The sequence below is a fragment of the Mizuhopecten yessoensis genome, unplaced genomic scaffold, assembly GCF_002113885.1.
Source record: "Mizuhopecten yessoensis strain PY_sf001 unplaced genomic scaffold, ASM211388v2 scaffold1787, whole genome shotgun sequence".
NCBI lineage: Eukaryota > Metazoa > Mollusca > Bivalvia > Pectinida > Pectinidae > Mizuhopecten > Mizuhopecten yessoensis.
The window spans coordinates 165,992-184,058 of record NW_018404221.1 but is presented as its reverse complement, the minus strand read 5'-3'; the positions used below and the strand labels follow the sequence as shown (position 1 = coordinate 184,058).

Below are 18,067 nucleotides of genomic sequence, written 5' to 3'. Positions count from 1 at the left end.
GGGGGGGGGGGGGGGGGGGGGTTAATGCTAACTGACCTTATGATCAGATTCATTTGAATTACCTTCCTGAAATATTTAGGATCATTACAAATTCCTGCTACACATATGGTGATAGAAATTGATACTTCATCTCTGATAATAGTAAGTGATATCTAAATACCAAGTAAAGAGCAGATTGTCTGTGTAATTTAGCTATTAACATCAGGCAACCCCATAGTTGCATTGATCAATGCTATCTAGAAAGGTTGTCCATTACACATTGTAGCAATATAACAATTAGCATACACAATCTGAGCTTGGCTGGTACCTATAAATATACAACAGTATCATAAGGGTTTGCCTGCAGTTAGTCTACATGGCAACTTTTAAAACGAACAATAACTATAGGCCAGCCTAAAGAAAGCTTGGATGTATTCTGTTTTTTTTAATTTTACTTTCAACAAACTTTCAGCATCTATATATTTTGTATAGGACCATCCTAGAGCAGACTTACAGGTAGATGTTTCTATTCTAAAAACATACAACTTTACAACTGCTATAGGGCCAGCTTATTCAGCAGCCCAGACAGCCTGAAGCAGCAAGCTAACTGGAGAGTTTCAATAAATGACACCGCAGTTGTCTATTTGTATCAAAAGATACAAAAATAGCATCATTGATTGACTATTTCCTGTCTAGAAAGCAAGCTCTAAGGCAGGGGTGTAGCAGAAAATAATACAAGGCAAAACTCAGGAGAAAGGTCCATGGGGAAGTATCATCTTTCTTAGGCTGATCAACTTTGATAGTTTCGGAAGGCATTAAATAAATGTACAAAATTTTAACCTTCTTTTTAAATATCCTGAAATCCTTCCCCTAGATTGACTACAAATTCAACTTCTCATTCACCCCAAATACAATTCATTTGTCAAAATTCACATTAAACTGTATCACCACGAGAGTTAATCTAAACTTGTGTAACGCAGCACAACCAGTGCTGAATTTGGTGGGAAAACTCTTCGTGTTCAAAGGGTAGGGACAATTAATTTATCATAATTTGATTAAAAACTGTTTTCATTAAAAAAAGATTATATGAACATTGCAGTATCCATGTTAACAGCTTATGACTGTTTCATGTTTCAATTTCTTGCTTGTGCCAGCAGTAACCAAATGAGCTATATATAGTTTATGATGCATAAAATATTTACATGTAAAAATGTTCCTCATCGAAACATACATAGTATGGGAGTTATTTTTTTATTTATCTTATCTATGGGTATGAAATTTGATTACATTTTGTATCCTCTTATCTATCTATCAGCAGTGTGCAGTATAATCTAACCCCATGTATGGAGCCAGCACGATACAAACTGTCTGTTGTTATCACAGAAACAGATCCTGCCAGAGAATCAGCCTGATTTATCAGTAAAGGAGATAATTAAATGATCATCACCAACTACTTTCCCTACCCTCAGGATCTTGTCATACTTCCCATACCATCTTTCTTTATGTAGATATTAAACTCCTCACTGCACCACTTTTGGAATTTTCTTTTTTTAGGTTTTGTGCCTGCCATTTTTTATTCATTGATACAAAGGGTTGAGTCATTTCCTCCCGACTTGATTGGTTATCAACTCTCTTGACATGTTTGCTACATCAACACATTGGCCACAGATAACAGCTGATCTTGTACGGCATTAATATCAGGCAAAAAACCTACCCCAACTCTAACTCTACCTAGATCGTACATGATTTGGGAATAAGGAGGTTACCTAATTTTATATACATGTTAATGGGAGTAGTTGTTGAACATAAATCTTCAGAGAGCAAGGTTCCTGTTGACTCGAGTCAGGGTCAATGTCTACCTTATTTATGTTGTAGTGAAATGTTCTTGTAGCTCCCCCTCTAACACCCTACACTACTTGAGGTTACACCCTACATTACTTGAGGAAGCTCCCCCTCAAACACCCTATACTACTTGAGGCAGCTCCCCCTCTAACACCCTAAACAACTTGAGGTAGTTCCCCCTCTAACTCCCTACACTACTTGAAGTAGCCTTCAGAGAGCAAGGTTCCTGTTGACTCGAGTCAGGGTCAATGTCTACCTTATTTATGTTTTAGTGAAATGTTCTTGTAGCTCCCCCTCTAACACCCTCTACTACTTGCGGTAGCTCCCCCTCTAACACCCTTCACTACTTGAGGTAGCTCCCCCGCTAACTCCCTTCACTGCTTGAAGTAGCTCCCCCTCTAACCCCCTTCACTACTTGAGGTTGCTCCCCCTCTAACACCCTATACGACTTGAGGTAGCTCCCCCTCTGACACCCTACACTACTTGATGTAGCCCCCCCTCTAACACCCTACATTACTCGAGGTATCTCCCCCTCGAATACCCTACATTACTTGAGGTAGCTCAGCAGTAACCAAATGAGCTATATATAGCTCATTTGGTTACTGCTGAGCTACCTCAAGTAATGTAGCTTCCCCTCTTACACCCTACACTACTTGAGGTTACACCCTACATTACTTGAGGTCGCTCCCCCTCTAACACCCTACCCTAATGAGGTAGTTCCCCCTCTAACTCCCTACACTACTTGAAGTAGCCTTCAGAGAGCAAGGTTCCTGTTGACTCGAGTCAGGGTCAATGTCTACCTTATTTATGTTGTAGGGAAATGTTCTTGTAGCTCCCCCTCTAACCCCCCACACTACTTGAGGTAGCTCCCCCGCTAACACCCTACATTACTCGAGGTAGCTCCCCCTCGAATACCCTACACTACTCGAGGTAGCTCCACCTCTAACACCCTATACTACTCGAGGTAGCTCCCCCTCTTACACCCTACATTACTTGTGGTAGCTCCCCCTCTAACACCCCTACAACACCCTACACTACTTGAAGTAACTCCCCCTCGAACACCCTACACAACTTGAGATAGCTCCCACTCTAACACCCTACACAACTTGAGGTAGCTCCCACTCTAACACCCTACACAACTTGAGATAGCTTCCCCTCTAACACCCTACACTAATGAGGTATTTCCCCCTCTAACACCCTACACAACTTGAGATAGCTCCCACTCTAACACCCTACACTACTTTAGGTAGCTCCCCCTATTACACCTTACACTACTTGAAGTAGCTCCCACTCTAACACCCTACACTACTTTAGGTAGCTCCCCCTATTACACCTTACACTACTTGAAGTAGCTCCCCCTCGAACACCCCACACAACTTGAGGTAGTTCCCACTCTAACACCCTATACTACTTGGGGTAGCTCCCCCTCTAACACCCTTCACTACTTGAAGTAGCTCCCCCTCGAACACCCCACATAACTTGAGGTAGTTCCCCCTCTAACCCCCTACACTACTCGAGGTAGCTCCCCCTGTTAATGGGAGTAGTTGTTGAACATAAATCTTCAGAGAGCAAGGTTCCTGTTGACTCGAGTCAGGGTCAATGTCTACCTTATTTATGTTTTAGTGAAATGTTCTTGTAGCTCCCCCTCTAACTCCCTACACTACTTGAAGTAGCCTTCAGAGAGCAAGGTTCCTGTTGACTCGAGTCAGGGTCAAGGTCTACCTTATTTATGTTGTAGTGAAATGTTCTTGTAGCTCCCCCTCTAACTCCCTACACTACTTGAAGTAGCCTTCAGAGAGCAAGGTTCCTGTTGACTCGAGTCAGGGTCAATGTCTACCTTATTTATGTTGTCGTTAAATGTTCTTGTAGCTCCCCCTCTAACTCCCTACACTACTTGAAGTAGCGCCCCCTCTAACACCCTACACAACTTGAAGTAGCTCCCCCTCGAACAACCTACACAACTTGAGGTAGTTTCCCCTCTAACACCCTAAACTACTTGAGGTAGCTCCCCCGCTAACTCCCTTCACTGCTTGAAGTAGCTCCCCCTCTAACACCCTTCACTACTTGAAGTAGCTCCCCCCCGAACACCCTACACAAATTGAGGTAGTTCCCCCTCTAACACCCTACACGACTTGAAGTAGCTCCCCCTCTTACACCCTACATTACTTGAGGAAGCTCCCCCTCAAACACCCTACACAACTTGAGGTAGCTCCCACTCTAACACCCTAAACTACTTGAGGTAGCTCCCCCGCTAACACCCTACATTACTCGAGGCAGCTCCCCCTCTAACACCCTAAACAACTTGAAGTAGCTCCCCCTCTATGAACATAAATCTTCAGAGAGCAAGGTTCCTGTTGACTCGAGTCAGGGTCAATGTCTACCTTATTTATGTTGTCGTTAAATGTTCTTGTAGCTCCCCCTCTAACCCCCCACACTACTTGAGGTAGCTCCCCCCCTTACACCCTACATTACTCGAGGTAGCCCCCCCTCTAACACCCTATACTCCTTGAGGTAGCTCCCCCTCTAATACCCTACACTACTTGAAGTAGCTCCCACTCTAACACCCTACACAACTTGAGATAGCTCCCACTCTAACACCCTACACAACTTCAGGTAGCTTCCCCTCTAACACCCTACACTACATGAAGTAGCTCCCCCTCGAACACCCTACACAACTTGAGATAGCTCCCCCTCTAACACCCTCTAACACCCTACACTACATGAGGTAGCTCCCCCTCTAACAAGTAACGTATTAAAATAAATAATGTAGCGAGTCCTATTATCATACAATCAATTTTGACAATAAATAAACCCTAGCCAAGATATTTTTTGGGGAAAAAAACTGCATACAATGAGCTTCATTTCATATGGTCTCAACACAAATCTGTCCATGTTAACAGATTATCTCCCTTGCACTACAAAACCCCCCTTCAACCTCGTATCAAAACTAGTAGAACACTACTTGAGGTAGCCCCCCCTCTAACACCCTACACTCCTTGAGGTAGCTCCCCTTCTTACACCCTACATTACGTGAGGTAGCTCCCCCTCTAACGCCCTACACCCCTTGAAGTAGCTCCCCCTCTAACCCCCTTCACTACTTGAGGTTGCTCCCCCTCTAACACCCTACCCTACTCGAGGTAGCTCCCCCTCTTACACCCTACCCAACTTGAAGTAGCTCCCACTCTAACACCCTACACTACATGAGGTAGCTCCCCCTCTAACGCCCTATACTACTTGAGGTAGCTCCCCCTCTAACACCCTTCACTACTTGAGGTTGCTCCACCTCTAACACCCTATACTACTTGAGGTAGCTCCCCCTCTAACACCCTACATTACTCGAGGTAGCTCCCCCTCTAACACCCCTACACTACACGAGGTAGCTCCCCCTCTAACACCCCTACACTACTTGAGGTAGCTCCCCCTAAAACACCCTACACTACTCGAGGTAGCTCCCCCTCTAACACCCTACACAACTTGAGGTAGCTCCCACCTGAAACACCCTACACTACTTGAGGTAGCTCCCACCTGTAACACCCTACACTACTTGAGGTAGCTCCCCCTCTAACAAGTAACGTATTAAAATAAATAATGTAGCGAGTCCTATTATCATACAATCATTTTTGACAATAAATAAACCCTAGCCAAGATATTTTTTGGGGAAAAAAACTGCATACAATGAGCTTCATTTCATATGGTCTCAACACAAATCTGTCCATGTTAACAGATTATCTCCCTTGCACTACAAAACCCACCTTCAACCTCGTATCAAAACTAGTATATCCAAATAATGCTCAAAAAGTCTCTTTGTCAATACAATATCTATGGCACTACATTATACATCTCGTACAACAAAACATGTATCCAAATAAAGCTGAAAAATCATTGCCAATACAATAGTAGGGTGTTGACAAGGAAGGTGTCTGGCGTAAATCCAATACAGACAAGAGATAAGTGGGCGTTAGTCAATAATTTATGCTGCTTCATGCTACCAGGAGATAATAGACAAGCTTATTCCTCATGCAAGCCTTCGTCACTTACCTAACTCTCGGGTTTCTTTAATATATGTATACACAGTTATAACCATCCATACATTAAATCCAAGTATATTGATAAAAACTGTATCAACCTATTATCTCTTAGTTAACTTAATTGAATCGCCAACTACAAAAATCAGTACATAATTTATTCATCCGACTTATATTTTCAAAACTTTTTATTTATTGCAATCTTTTTTTAAACTACAATTATCTGTTTTAACATTTAAATAATATGTATCATATTAAAAAAAAATCTTAAAGAAAAGACAATTTATGTTAAAATATCAGAACTACCAAGAACATACAGTTAAGTACAAAATGTTACTAGCACTACGTCTAAATGCAGGACCAGGAACTCTAGCCGTTACACAGCCGCCGCCACAATCACCTTGCTTTTTAGAGGTGGTTCAAGCGTATAGCAATTTTTGTTTGCAACTTACAGGAATGCATACATACAGGTACTATTTATAGTACAAGGAAGCATCTCGACCGAAACACTTTAATAGCTGCAGCTTTTGAATGAGAATTATAAGATTACTTTCCACTGAATTTAAAGCTAGGTAATACAGAGGAATTGCATAATTCTGGAGGCAAGTATTTCTAACAGCACAGGATATAGATTATATTTATAAGTGTTGCAAAGCAAAGCAAAGCAAATTTTAAAACAGGATTTAAAACATTATCATCCTTATTTTTGAAATGATAGAAGTTTTTGTGGGTATTGGAAAGTCTGTTCAAACCATTCTGGGTATTCTCAAATGTTATGGATTACCATCATATGTGTAGCATGCTGATGTATATAACAGAATCCAGGTATATCTTACACAAGTCCGAGAGTGCAGGATATATGGTTCCATGCGTTAAGTAGGGTATATACTTGTATATTAGATTGATGGAGCTGTTAATTGGGAATAAAGGAATAATTTCCCCAGAAATGAGTATATCTTTTTCTGAAAACGGATACATTTCTTTCCATGCTTTTCTATACACTTATCTAGATTTTACAGGCACGTTCTCAATAGTTGTATTCCCGTCACCTAGGTTTGGGGCCGAAGTACTCCTTTTGCCTGTTTTGACCCGAAACAGAGATTTGCCCAGACTCGGGAACCCCCTAGACTTTCGTACTTCTGTGTGATCCAAGTCCGCGCTCTGAACACGATCTTTAGGTAACGTACCAAAACTGTTGTTGTTACTCCCGTTACTGTAGCCTTCCTGATGGTTGTTGTTTGAAACCGGCTTTTTCTGCAATGAGAAAGTAATAATATGTTAATTAATCATTTATTCCAACACAAAGTATATAATTGATCAACTTGCAATTGATTTGTCTTTGGATAATTACATATTGATTTATTCAGAAAGCTAAATAAAGAAAAAATGTCAATATGTTGTGAGTATAAGTGTAATCTCCCAAAATATACTCCTCCGTAGTTTAAAATATCAACCTTATTTATTTTACAAAAATTATGAAATAGATTTCTCACACTTATATGAGTCCCTCTTGTTGGCCCTGATGTTTGCCTGTTTTGACCAAAAACAGAGATTTGCCCAGACTCGGGAACCCCCTAGACTTTTGTATTTTCATGTGGGAGGAAACTAGAGTACCCGGAGAAAACCAGTGACGTGGGGCAAGTGACCCGGAATTCTCTCAATAAAACCTGGCTTACTTTTGATATCTATATAAGCATTGATGGACCAATCTTTGTAGAGCATTCTCTATGAATCTGTGAAAGGCGATTAATATTCTAGAGTTACTTCTGCCTTTATTGGACTTTTAGAATGGTGATTCTAACTTGCATTTATTTCAAATTGGTGGGTTGGAATTATTTCATTGGTGCTGTTACATATAATTTGATTGTTCAATGTCATATTTTTTTGATTGGTTGGTGTGACCTACTTTTGGGTTGATCTGTGGACCTTATTTTTTATTGGTTAGGGTGACCTATTTTTGGATTTGTTGGCATGACCTACTGTTTGATTGGTTGATGCGACCTACTTTTTGATTGGTGGGTGTGACGTCCTCGGCACTGTTTGACCGCTGTATGCCGGGTGTTCTGTGGGAAGGGGTAGACATCTGACTGGATGGTGAGGGGGTGTTGTTTCCATTGTCCAGGTAGGAGTGGACTGCAATAGGAACAAACGTATCTTATAATAGCTGCAAGTTATTTCTCGACAGATAAGAAAACACTCCAGAGATAATTTTTTGAGTTGGTGAGTTGTATGACATTCAACAAACACAATAAAATTTATTATAACTATAATTGAAATCACATCTTCTATTTTTTGTTTTTTCAATGCATTGTTCAACAGATCTTTTAAATAGTCTGTTTATCTGTAGTTTTTTTCATTATCCAGACAATTTCTACACACCACAGGCTTACAGTATATGTTCCCTTTACTTTAATCCATTTCATGTTAAATGCCAAATCCCCCCCAACCAAATAAATGGATGAATAATGGAACAACTGGGATTTCCCCGACATCAGTGGCCAAAGAATGAATAACTGGATCTGTATTGACAGAACAAATCCAGTGGTCAGCAGTTTGGGTATGTGGTCCACTGTAAAAGTTACTACACTCGACGTGTTTTATTGTTACTGACAAGTAATACAGGTCTGCACTTACCTGGAGTACTAGTGGCACTTGGGTGGTGTCTGTCGTAACCTTCATGCTGTAAAACAGAATTATTTCCTCAATCTTGTCATCTTAAATTCAATTTGTTTAGTAAATCACTTAGCCCTTAATATGTTTGGGTATAAAAGTTTGGGGGAAAAAAGTCTACCATTAAAAAAACATAATTTGATAAGAGCCTTCAATTCACTGTAGCAAAGTTCCACACAGATAACTGTAATCCCTAATGACTAGACAACATCGAGTGAGCAGAGAAAACATCTGTTATAGCCTCAACCTGAGTCACAGGGTCTTGTAGCTATAATTAGATGTTCCTTTCTGAGAACATTTTATATCACTGTGAAGTTTGTTATCCATGGTTCTGTTACTTGTGTCCACGGCCTGGACTACATTCTTAAAGTTAAGCAATTCTTTACTTATCTGCAGCTGATTGAAGAAATTTACCAACAAAATTTAATTCCTCAACATTTCGTACTGATAAAGAGTAAAATTAACTTTGCCAGAAGGAGCTTCTTATAGTTGTATACTATGATAACTTCTTAATGTACTGTTACCTCTGTAGCCTACCTGGTCCCTGGGGACACTGTCAGACACGGACAGGGTGGTAGAACTTGTCAAACTCACCTGGTCCCTGGGGACACTGTCAGACACAGACGTGGTGGTAGAACTTGACAAACTCACAAGGTCCCTGGGGACACTGTCAGACACGGACGGGGCGGTAGAACTTGTCAAACTCACCTGGTCCCTGGGTACACTGTCAGACACAGACGTGGTGGTAGAACTTGTCAAACTCACCTGGTCCCGGGGGACACTGTCAGACACAGACGGGGTGGTAGAACTTGTCAAACTCCCCTGGTCCCTGGGGACACTGTCAGACACGGACGGGGTGGTAGAACTTGTCAAACTCCCCTGGTCCCTGGGGACACTGTCAGACACGGACGGTGTGGTAGAACTTGTCAAACTCACCTGGTCCCTGGGGACATTGTCAGACACAGACGGGGTGGTAGAACTTGTCAAACTCCCCTGGTCCCTGGGGACACTGTCAGACACGGACGGTGTGGTAGAACTTGTCAAACTCACCTGGTCCCTGGGTACACTGTCAGACACAGACGTGGTGGTAGAACTTGTCAAACTCACCTGGTCCCGGGGGACACTGTCAGACACAGACGGGGTGGTAGAACTTGTCAAACTCCCCTGGTCCCTGGGGACACTGTCAGACACGGACAGGGTGGGAGAACTTGTCAAACTCACCTGGTCCCTGGGGACACTGTCAGACACAGACAGGGTGGTAGAACTTGTCAACCTCACCTGGTCCCTGGGGACACTGTCAGACACAGACTGGGTGGTAGAACTTGTCAAACTCACCTGGTCCCAGGGGACACTGTCAGACACGGACGGGGTGGTAGAACTTGTCAAACTCGCCTGGTCCCTGGGGACACTGTCAGACACAGACGTGGTGGTAGAACTTGACAAACTCACAAGGTCCCTGGGGACACTGTCAGACACGGACGGGGTGGTAGAACTTGTCGAACTTGTGTCATCTTCTGCACTGATGATCATATCTTCTAAAGCTGTAAATAAACGTGTACAAGAATTATTTCAAAAAGCATGATATACTGTAAACCTCTAAATGTTTGAAGGAGTTAGTTCAAAATTGAAGCAAATTAAAGACTTTTTCAAGACTTAAGTTTGCTGAAATCCTGAGAATTATAAATTATATTGATATATGTTTCAAATTTTAAGGAAATTTAATAACATATTTTATAGGAAGCTTTTAGGATACAAATTCTTTTTAAAGAAATTGTGGATGAATTTCATTTTACCACCGCACCTGTCTATTTTTCTTCCAAACTACAACCGTTTCTATTAATAGTCAACACTTAAACCTTGTCTACAAGTGTTTCCCTGCAACACTAGTACAACCCTGCCTTTTTACCTTTCCTTCCTTGAGCTTGTATCACCATTTCCTCAATTTTTCTGTAACGTTTTAATAATTTTCTTAATTCATCTATTCTTTTATCCTGGAAAAGGAAAAGTGAATTAATGATAATTATGAAATATTATTTTACTTACTAGTCAAAGATGTCTTTGAGCATGAGCCATTTTTAACAAATTAATAACAACTTTTTTTTAAAACTATCAAGGCAATTAAAACAATCTTTGCTTTTTAAATACATATCAAAATTTCAAAACAATTTCTATTACCTTTTCTTGGTTAGAGAACATTAAGGCATCTACAGCTTTCTTTAACTTTTTGACTTCATATTCTGAAAAAAACACCACATTATTTAAAGATTATTGCTAGGATCCAGTTTCCCTGTAATAGATATGCAGAGTCCAGAAGTAATAGTATACTTGGGTTAAAATCACTACACGAATACAGAAGTTATACCCCACAACTGACAGCTGATTCTTGCATACATGTTTAAAATGAAAACAGTGATATTTGTATATGGATGCAACTATGATATACTGTGGTAAATAATAAAATTTGTGTAAGTCAATGATTTAATGCTTGACATATCATTCACTCCAAATAAAATCTAAAGGATACAACTGTAAGCAGTAAATATTTTTAAACTCATATCATTAATGCAACTTAATATACAATAAAACTTAAAAGTGAATACATAGTGTCTTTTGTATTGACAAATGAAATTAAATAAATGAAGACGCAGAAAACATAATAAAACAGCATGCAGATTGTTATAAATGTAATCTTCAAAAGCTGGCCATAACCTAGCTGTCAATTCAACAAGTATATATCAAATGATGAAAGGAGAAAAGAGCGTTTCTGACATAATAGTTATGACCAACTTTTGAAGGTGTTTTACTTTTCCATGCAATTCCTTTTACAGCTAGAGTCTCTCTATTTACAACCAGGAGTCGATTCAGCCCTAACCACCACTACCAACAATCAGTACTAGCTGATTTATTCTAGATATTATCAGTGTAGAAAGATTCACACTTGTATAAGTATAATAAAATGGTTTATTTATTTTTTGTTTGTTTAAATGGTTGGAATTAATTGTGTATCTCTAGGATATATGCTATCATAATGATGACAAAAGAGTGTAATCGTAATGATGACAAAGGTGTGTAATCGTTATGATGACAAAGGTGTGCGATCGTAATGATGACAAAGGTGTTTAATCGTAATAATGACAAAGGTGTGAATCGCAATGATGACAAAGGTGTGTAATCGTAATGACAAAGGTGTGCAATCGTAATGATTACAAAGGTGTGTAATCGTAATGACAAAGGTATGTAATCGTAATGATGACTAAGGTGTGTAATCGTAATGATGATTAAGGTGTGTAATCGCAATGACAAAGGTGTGCAATCGTAATGATTACAAAGGTGTGTAATCGTAATGATGATAAAGGTATGTTATCGTACTGATGACAAAGGTGTGGAATCGTAATGATGACAAAGCTGTGTAATCGTAATGATCACAAAGGTGTGTAATCGTTATGATGACAAAGGTGTTTAATCGTAATGATGAAAAAGGTATGTAATCGTGATGATGACAAAGGTGTGGAATCGTAATGATTACAAATGTGTGTAATCGTAATGATGACAAAGGTATGTAATCGTAATGATGATTAAGGTGTGTAATCGTAATGACAAAGGTGTGCAATCGTAATGATTACAAAGGTGTGTAATCGTAATGATGACAAAGGTGTGTAATCGTAATGATGATAAAGGTGTGTAATCGTAATGATGATTAAGGTGTGTAATCATAATGATGACAAAGGTGTGTAATCGTAATGATGACTAAGGTGTGTAATCGTAATGATGATAAAGGTATGTTATCGTGATGATGACAAAGGTGTGTAATCGTAATGATTACAAAGGTGTGTAAACGTAATGATGACAAAGGTATGTAATCGTAATGATGACAAAGGTGTGTAATCGTAATTATGACAAAGGTATGTAATCGTAATGATGACTAAGGTGTGTAATCGTAATGATGATAAAGGTATGTTATCGTAATGATGACAAAGGTGTGTAATCGTAATGATTACAAAGGTGTGTAAACGTAATGATGACAAAGGTATGTAATCGTAATGATGACTAAGGTGTGTAATCGTAATGATGATAAAGGTATGTTATCGTGATGATGACAAAGGTGTGTAATCGTAATGATTACAAAGGTGTGTAATCGTAATGATGACAAAGGTATGTAATCGTAATGAAGACAAAGGTGTGTAATCGTAATGATGACAAAGGGGTGTAATCGTAATGATGACAAAGGTGTGTAATCGTAATGATGACTAAGGTGTGTAATCGTAATGATGACAAAGGTGTGCGATCGTAATGATGACAAAGGTGTGTAATCGTAATAATGACAAAGGTGTGTAATCGTAATGATGATAAAGGAGTGTAATCGTAATGATGATTAAGGTGTGTAATCATAATGATGACAAAGGTGTGTAATCGTAATGATGACTAAGGTGTGTAATCGTAATGATGACAAAGGTGTGCGATCGTAATGATGACAAAGGTGTGTAATCGTAATTATGACAAAGGTATGTAATCGTAATGATGACTAAGGTGTGTAATCGTAATGATGATAAAGGTATGTTATCGTAATGATGACAAAGGTGTGTAATCATAATGATTACAAAGGTGTGTAATCGTAATGATGACAAAGGTATGTAATCGTAATGATGACTAAGGTGTGTAATCGTAATGATGATAAAGGTATGTTATCGTAATGATGACAAAGGTGTGTAATCATAATGATTACAAAGGTGTGTAATCGTAATGATGACAAAGGTGTGCGATCGTAATGATGACAAAGGTGTGTAATCGTAATGACAAAGGTGTGTAATCGTAATGATGACAAAGGTTTGTAATCGTAATGATGACTAAGGTGTGTAATCGTAATGATGATAAAGGTATGTTATCGTGATGATGACAAAGGTGTGTAATCGTAATGATGACAAAGGTTTGTAATCGTAATGATGACTAAGGTGTGTAATCGTAATGATGACAAAGGTGTGCGATCGTAATGATGACAAAGGTGTGTAATCGTAATGATGATAAAGGAGTGTAATCGTAATGATGATTAAGGTGTGTAATCATAATGATGACAAAGGTGTGTAATCGTAATGATGACAAAAGTGAGTGGTCAATGATGAAATACAGCAATGCAGATGTGACAACTATGAGAGGTATAGATGACCAGATGTGACAACTGAGACAAAGATCAGATGCAAAAAGTTTCATGGGACACAAATGAAACATGAAAATGACTGAACATTATATGCCCTGGTGCATGATTTCTAGCAAATCTAATGGTGATAGGATAATATAATGGACCTCTAGTATTGCTGTCTGATTATATTTATTAATTGATAATACACCAGTACATGATAAAAAATTCTAAATGTGTCGCTATAAAGCCTACACACTAGTCGTGGGGTGTATGCAGGTCAACATCTACATTGTGACTACACATATATACCATGGTCAGGCGGAAAGTACCCAACTTACCCCATGGTAACACCCTACGTCTAGGAGCTGCTTGAAACAAAAAAATCTAGGGTTAAGAATGGTAGAAATCAAAATAGAAGTAAAACTTGACTAATAGTATGCATCCTATTCATGCAATACTGATAGCCATGTTTGTTCTGACTATAAGATCTTCTATATAAAATGGCATACCTCTAGTCTCTAGTCCTATTTATACTGTTTACTAAACCATCCCTGTCAAGAAATTATGTTCGTCAAATATGGGGCTGAGGATTTCTGTGACTGTACTAGCGTTGTGCCCATTTTAATAGGTTAAAATTAAGACAGCAAACAATATTAATCAGTTCAAATAGTAAATGTAAACTGAATATTTTTCTTGCCAATTTACATGCAAAATTACATCAAGAGTTTTACAAATACTGGGATTAGCAAACCCCCCAAAAAGTTGGATATAGTGAAAGCAAAGATGCATCCCTTTTAAATCTATTTGGAGAGCTATCAAAACCAGTGTTTTGTACCCCAAATACACAGAAAATTTGACTATCGGTACAAAGGTCAAGAAAACAATTAAATACAGTACAAGTACAGGTACAATGTACCTTGACAAAACCTATAACTTAGGACCAGGATGTAACTAAGTTTAAACAAATTATAAAGATATCATTAATATTTAAGCTTATATCCATTTTATTACATACTTTAGGTCCCCTTAAACCTGACCTACAATTGTATCACTGAAAAATACTACACAAGTACAGTCATGTCTCATCATGTGTGTATAAATTCCTTGTCAAAAGATGATTCCGTTTTTACTAATGAACTGACTATAATCTGTACACATGTACCAGTAGTGAATTAGGTTGAATACATGTTTACAAACTTTAATGAATGACTTATGGTAATGGAGTCTGTTAATCCCAGCTCAAACATGTTTGATTTCAGCCCTAGGGACTTACATCCTAGCTAACCATGGCCAGGAGTGCAACTTACAATACAGCTAAAACTACCTACACAAAGCAATGCAGTCAAAATGACAGGCTGAACACCATAAATGGTAACTAAGAAGTATTTTGCGATTAAAATGTTTTACGTTTGACAATTGAATTGATAAAAGTAACTGTTACAAGACCTTGACTAACCAAGACAAGGATGGCTATTACAGAGAAATAATGATTTCTCTTTTACTTCCTGCTGCTTTAACAAAGAAGATTCATTGTTCTTGACCTTTTGAAGTATGCCGACTACTAAGCTTCTACTGTAGATACAACCAGGCGTTTTTAAAATTCTGTTTTGGAATGAAACAGCTAAACAAGGCATCTGCAGGAAAAGAATTGATGAAAAAGACGCCGCCCGCTACAATGAAAGATCGCTCAACAAGCCCACACCAAACAGGTTAGATTCTGGGTAACAGAATTAGTATGCTTCCAGGAAATTTAAAATGGTTGGTGGAGAAAAATTTGGTGAGCACCACCAAAGATCTATCTTACGTTTGCGTTTTAGTCTATCTAATGTTTTCTCTTTCTCTACAGGGCGGTCACTAACACTGAGTAAAGACTCTGATCCTGAAATACAACCGACATTGCATGAAAATCTCTTAGTTTTCTTTTCTACACTTTTTGATAACTTCAGTGTCAAACCTAAAGCATGAAAGTCTCTTATTTATCTTGCATTATTTTTTTTATCAATATCTCTCAATTCTGATCTGACTAAACCGTTTGATGTTAAATGAATTCTGAGTAATTTTGTCGCAGACATTTCATCAAGCTAGATGGACTATGAACCAATCTCAAATGTTAGGTTTAACTGATATTCAAAAAGAATATTCAGCAACTTTTACTGAGTATGTCATGGTACATTTTTATCTTTACTCAAATAGAGGCACAACTGAGCAGTATCCAAATACGTATATCAATTTCTTATTTTATTCAATATTAATTGTGTTATAAAATCAAATGTACATTGAATAATTACAGACTAAAAAAAACATAGAGAAATACAAAAGCTGATTAACCGAAGACGAACATTTCAATATAAATTTGATAAAATACCAGAGAAAGCACGTTTCTTTTGAATTGTTATTATTTAAAGAAGATATTAATGAGAAATTGAAGCAATTCCAAGCAGGAGCAGTTGACCATTACTGGCAACAGTGTTAAAATAATGAGCAACTGAATGTAGCTAACACGTCAAAGCAATGACACTTGTGTTGGTTATGTATGATAGGCACTGCAAACAAGTGTGAAGAGTAATCTCCCTTGTAGATTACACATTAAAATTGGTAGACTATTTATATTAACATCAAGGTTATTTCATATCTTCTATTTTTCCACCATTAAATTAACGCCAATGCTAACACTACAATTATAAACCTACAATGATATTGCCCCTACCCTGTTTTAGTTATTGCTATAAAACCTTAACTGTTGAGGTGGGGCTAGCCTACCGTTGGAGTCGGGGGTCAACACGGTACCGTTGCGCACCAGTCGCTGACGCAGCTCTGTGATCTCCGCGTCTTTCAAGGCCATCTTCGATTCCACTTCTTTGATTTGTCTCTGTATTAATGGGACATCAATTTATTATGATCAGGTGTGACTATCACTTCATTTTAATTTTAGACTAAACAGTATTATATACTGGTGCTCACAGGGCCGCTACCCATTGAGCCAAAACATGTCAATACATCAAGATTCTGCCATGTAATACCGACACGCCATCTTTCCCAAATTCATGTATTTCATACCGTATAGATCCAATAAATTTCCCCCATCAACCCATACATAACATTTCTTTCAAATTTGCCTGTTTTGAAATTCTTCTTTTAGTTTTGTTATTTAAAAAATTTCTATATTTTAATTCTAAGGTATCGTGAACCATTTCCAAAAAATGGGAAAAGTGTCCCTATCCTTTTGTTTAAAACCGATACTGTTCTATTTTACCAAGGATTGATTGAGGATAAAGTAAACTATGCAACAGAAAGTCCAGGAAATGAAATAAGTGATCAAGATCACTTCAAACTTTTCCCCCTTGAATTGTAATTAACTGGAAAAAACTCTACCAGGAACAAAAAGGCTTAACATACGGTATTTCCATTAATAAAAGACAATGTTAACTGATGAAAGCAATGTACCAAGCATGGCAGACTGTAATATATATTGTTTATTGTAACAGTATTACCTTTTCTCCAGGAACTGGTAAAAATGTGTAATTCTGGGCAATCTACTTCATAATGCTGTTAAATTTTGACACAGGAAGTAATGCTTTTTTCACTGATACAAATGTAATGACATCTACCATTGTATTAAACACAAAATGTCTTAAACATAAACTCTTGTACACAAGTTACCCACATAATTACCAACATCTGCAAGCAATTTGTCTCAACCCCAATAAGCTTCCATAAAATATCAATTCCAAGTCCTATCCACTGTAAGTACTGTGTATACCATCATTCCTGTTAATACAGACCCAAATGGAATTGAATGTGTCTTATCTCATCAAATCCATAGTCACAAATGTTTTCCATTACTTCTTATCAAACTGGAAACCTTCTTCTATTCTGACAGAGGCCAGCATATGCTACCGAAAGATATCCCAGAAAAATCATTTTACGTATTTTCTCAGAATGTGCCAAAAATAATAATTTCATTATACGGTAACAGTGTGGATGTATCCAGACCAGTACTCTGCTGTAATATGTTCATAAAGAAACCATTCTGTGTAATACAACTTGTATCTACCATGTAGATATCTGCCAATTCCCAACATGAAATTAAGGTCTGTAAATTACCAGGAATTAGCCAAATCTTGGTTAAGTGGTGTACTGTCTGGTTGCAAAGTTCTGTAGCTTTATATACAATGCTGCCAAACAGTGCCCGCACTAGATGTAACTCTACCTTCGTATACAATGATGCCAAACAGTGCCCGCACTAGATGTACACTACCTTCGTATACAATGCTGCCAAACAGTGCCCACACTAGATGTACTCTACCTTCGTATACAATGCTACCAAACAGTGCCCGCACTAGATTTAACTCTACCTTCGTATACAATGCTGCCAAACAGTGCCCGCACTAGATGTACACTACCTTCGTATACAATG

General features: G+C 38.3%; 1 protein-coding gene across 1 annotated transcript in view; it reads right to left on the bottom strand.

Moving 5' to 3' along the window:
• The window catches only part of LOC110441213 (liprin-beta-1-like), a 54,272-nt gene that overhangs the window by 21,651 nt on the left and 14,554 nt on the right, over positions 1–18,067 (bottom strand). The window contains exons 3-10 of the mRNA XM_021484321.1: positions 16,411–16,519; positions 15,455–15,529; positions 10,692–10,753; positions 10,423–10,507; positions 9,966–10,057; positions 8,481–8,526; positions 7,852–7,979; positions 6,896–7,100 (exon numbers count right to left, since the gene is read on the bottom strand). Of these exons, the coding sequence (XP_021339996.1) occupies positions 6,896–7,100; positions 7,852–7,979; positions 8,481–8,526; positions 9,966–10,057; positions 10,423–10,507; positions 10,692–10,753; positions 15,455–15,529; positions 16,411–16,519 (802 nt within the window). The remainder of the gene's footprint in view (positions 1–6,895; positions 7,101–7,851; positions 7,980–8,480; positions 8,527–9,965; positions 10,058–10,422; positions 10,508–10,691; positions 10,754–15,454; positions 15,530–16,410; positions 16,520–18,067) is intronic.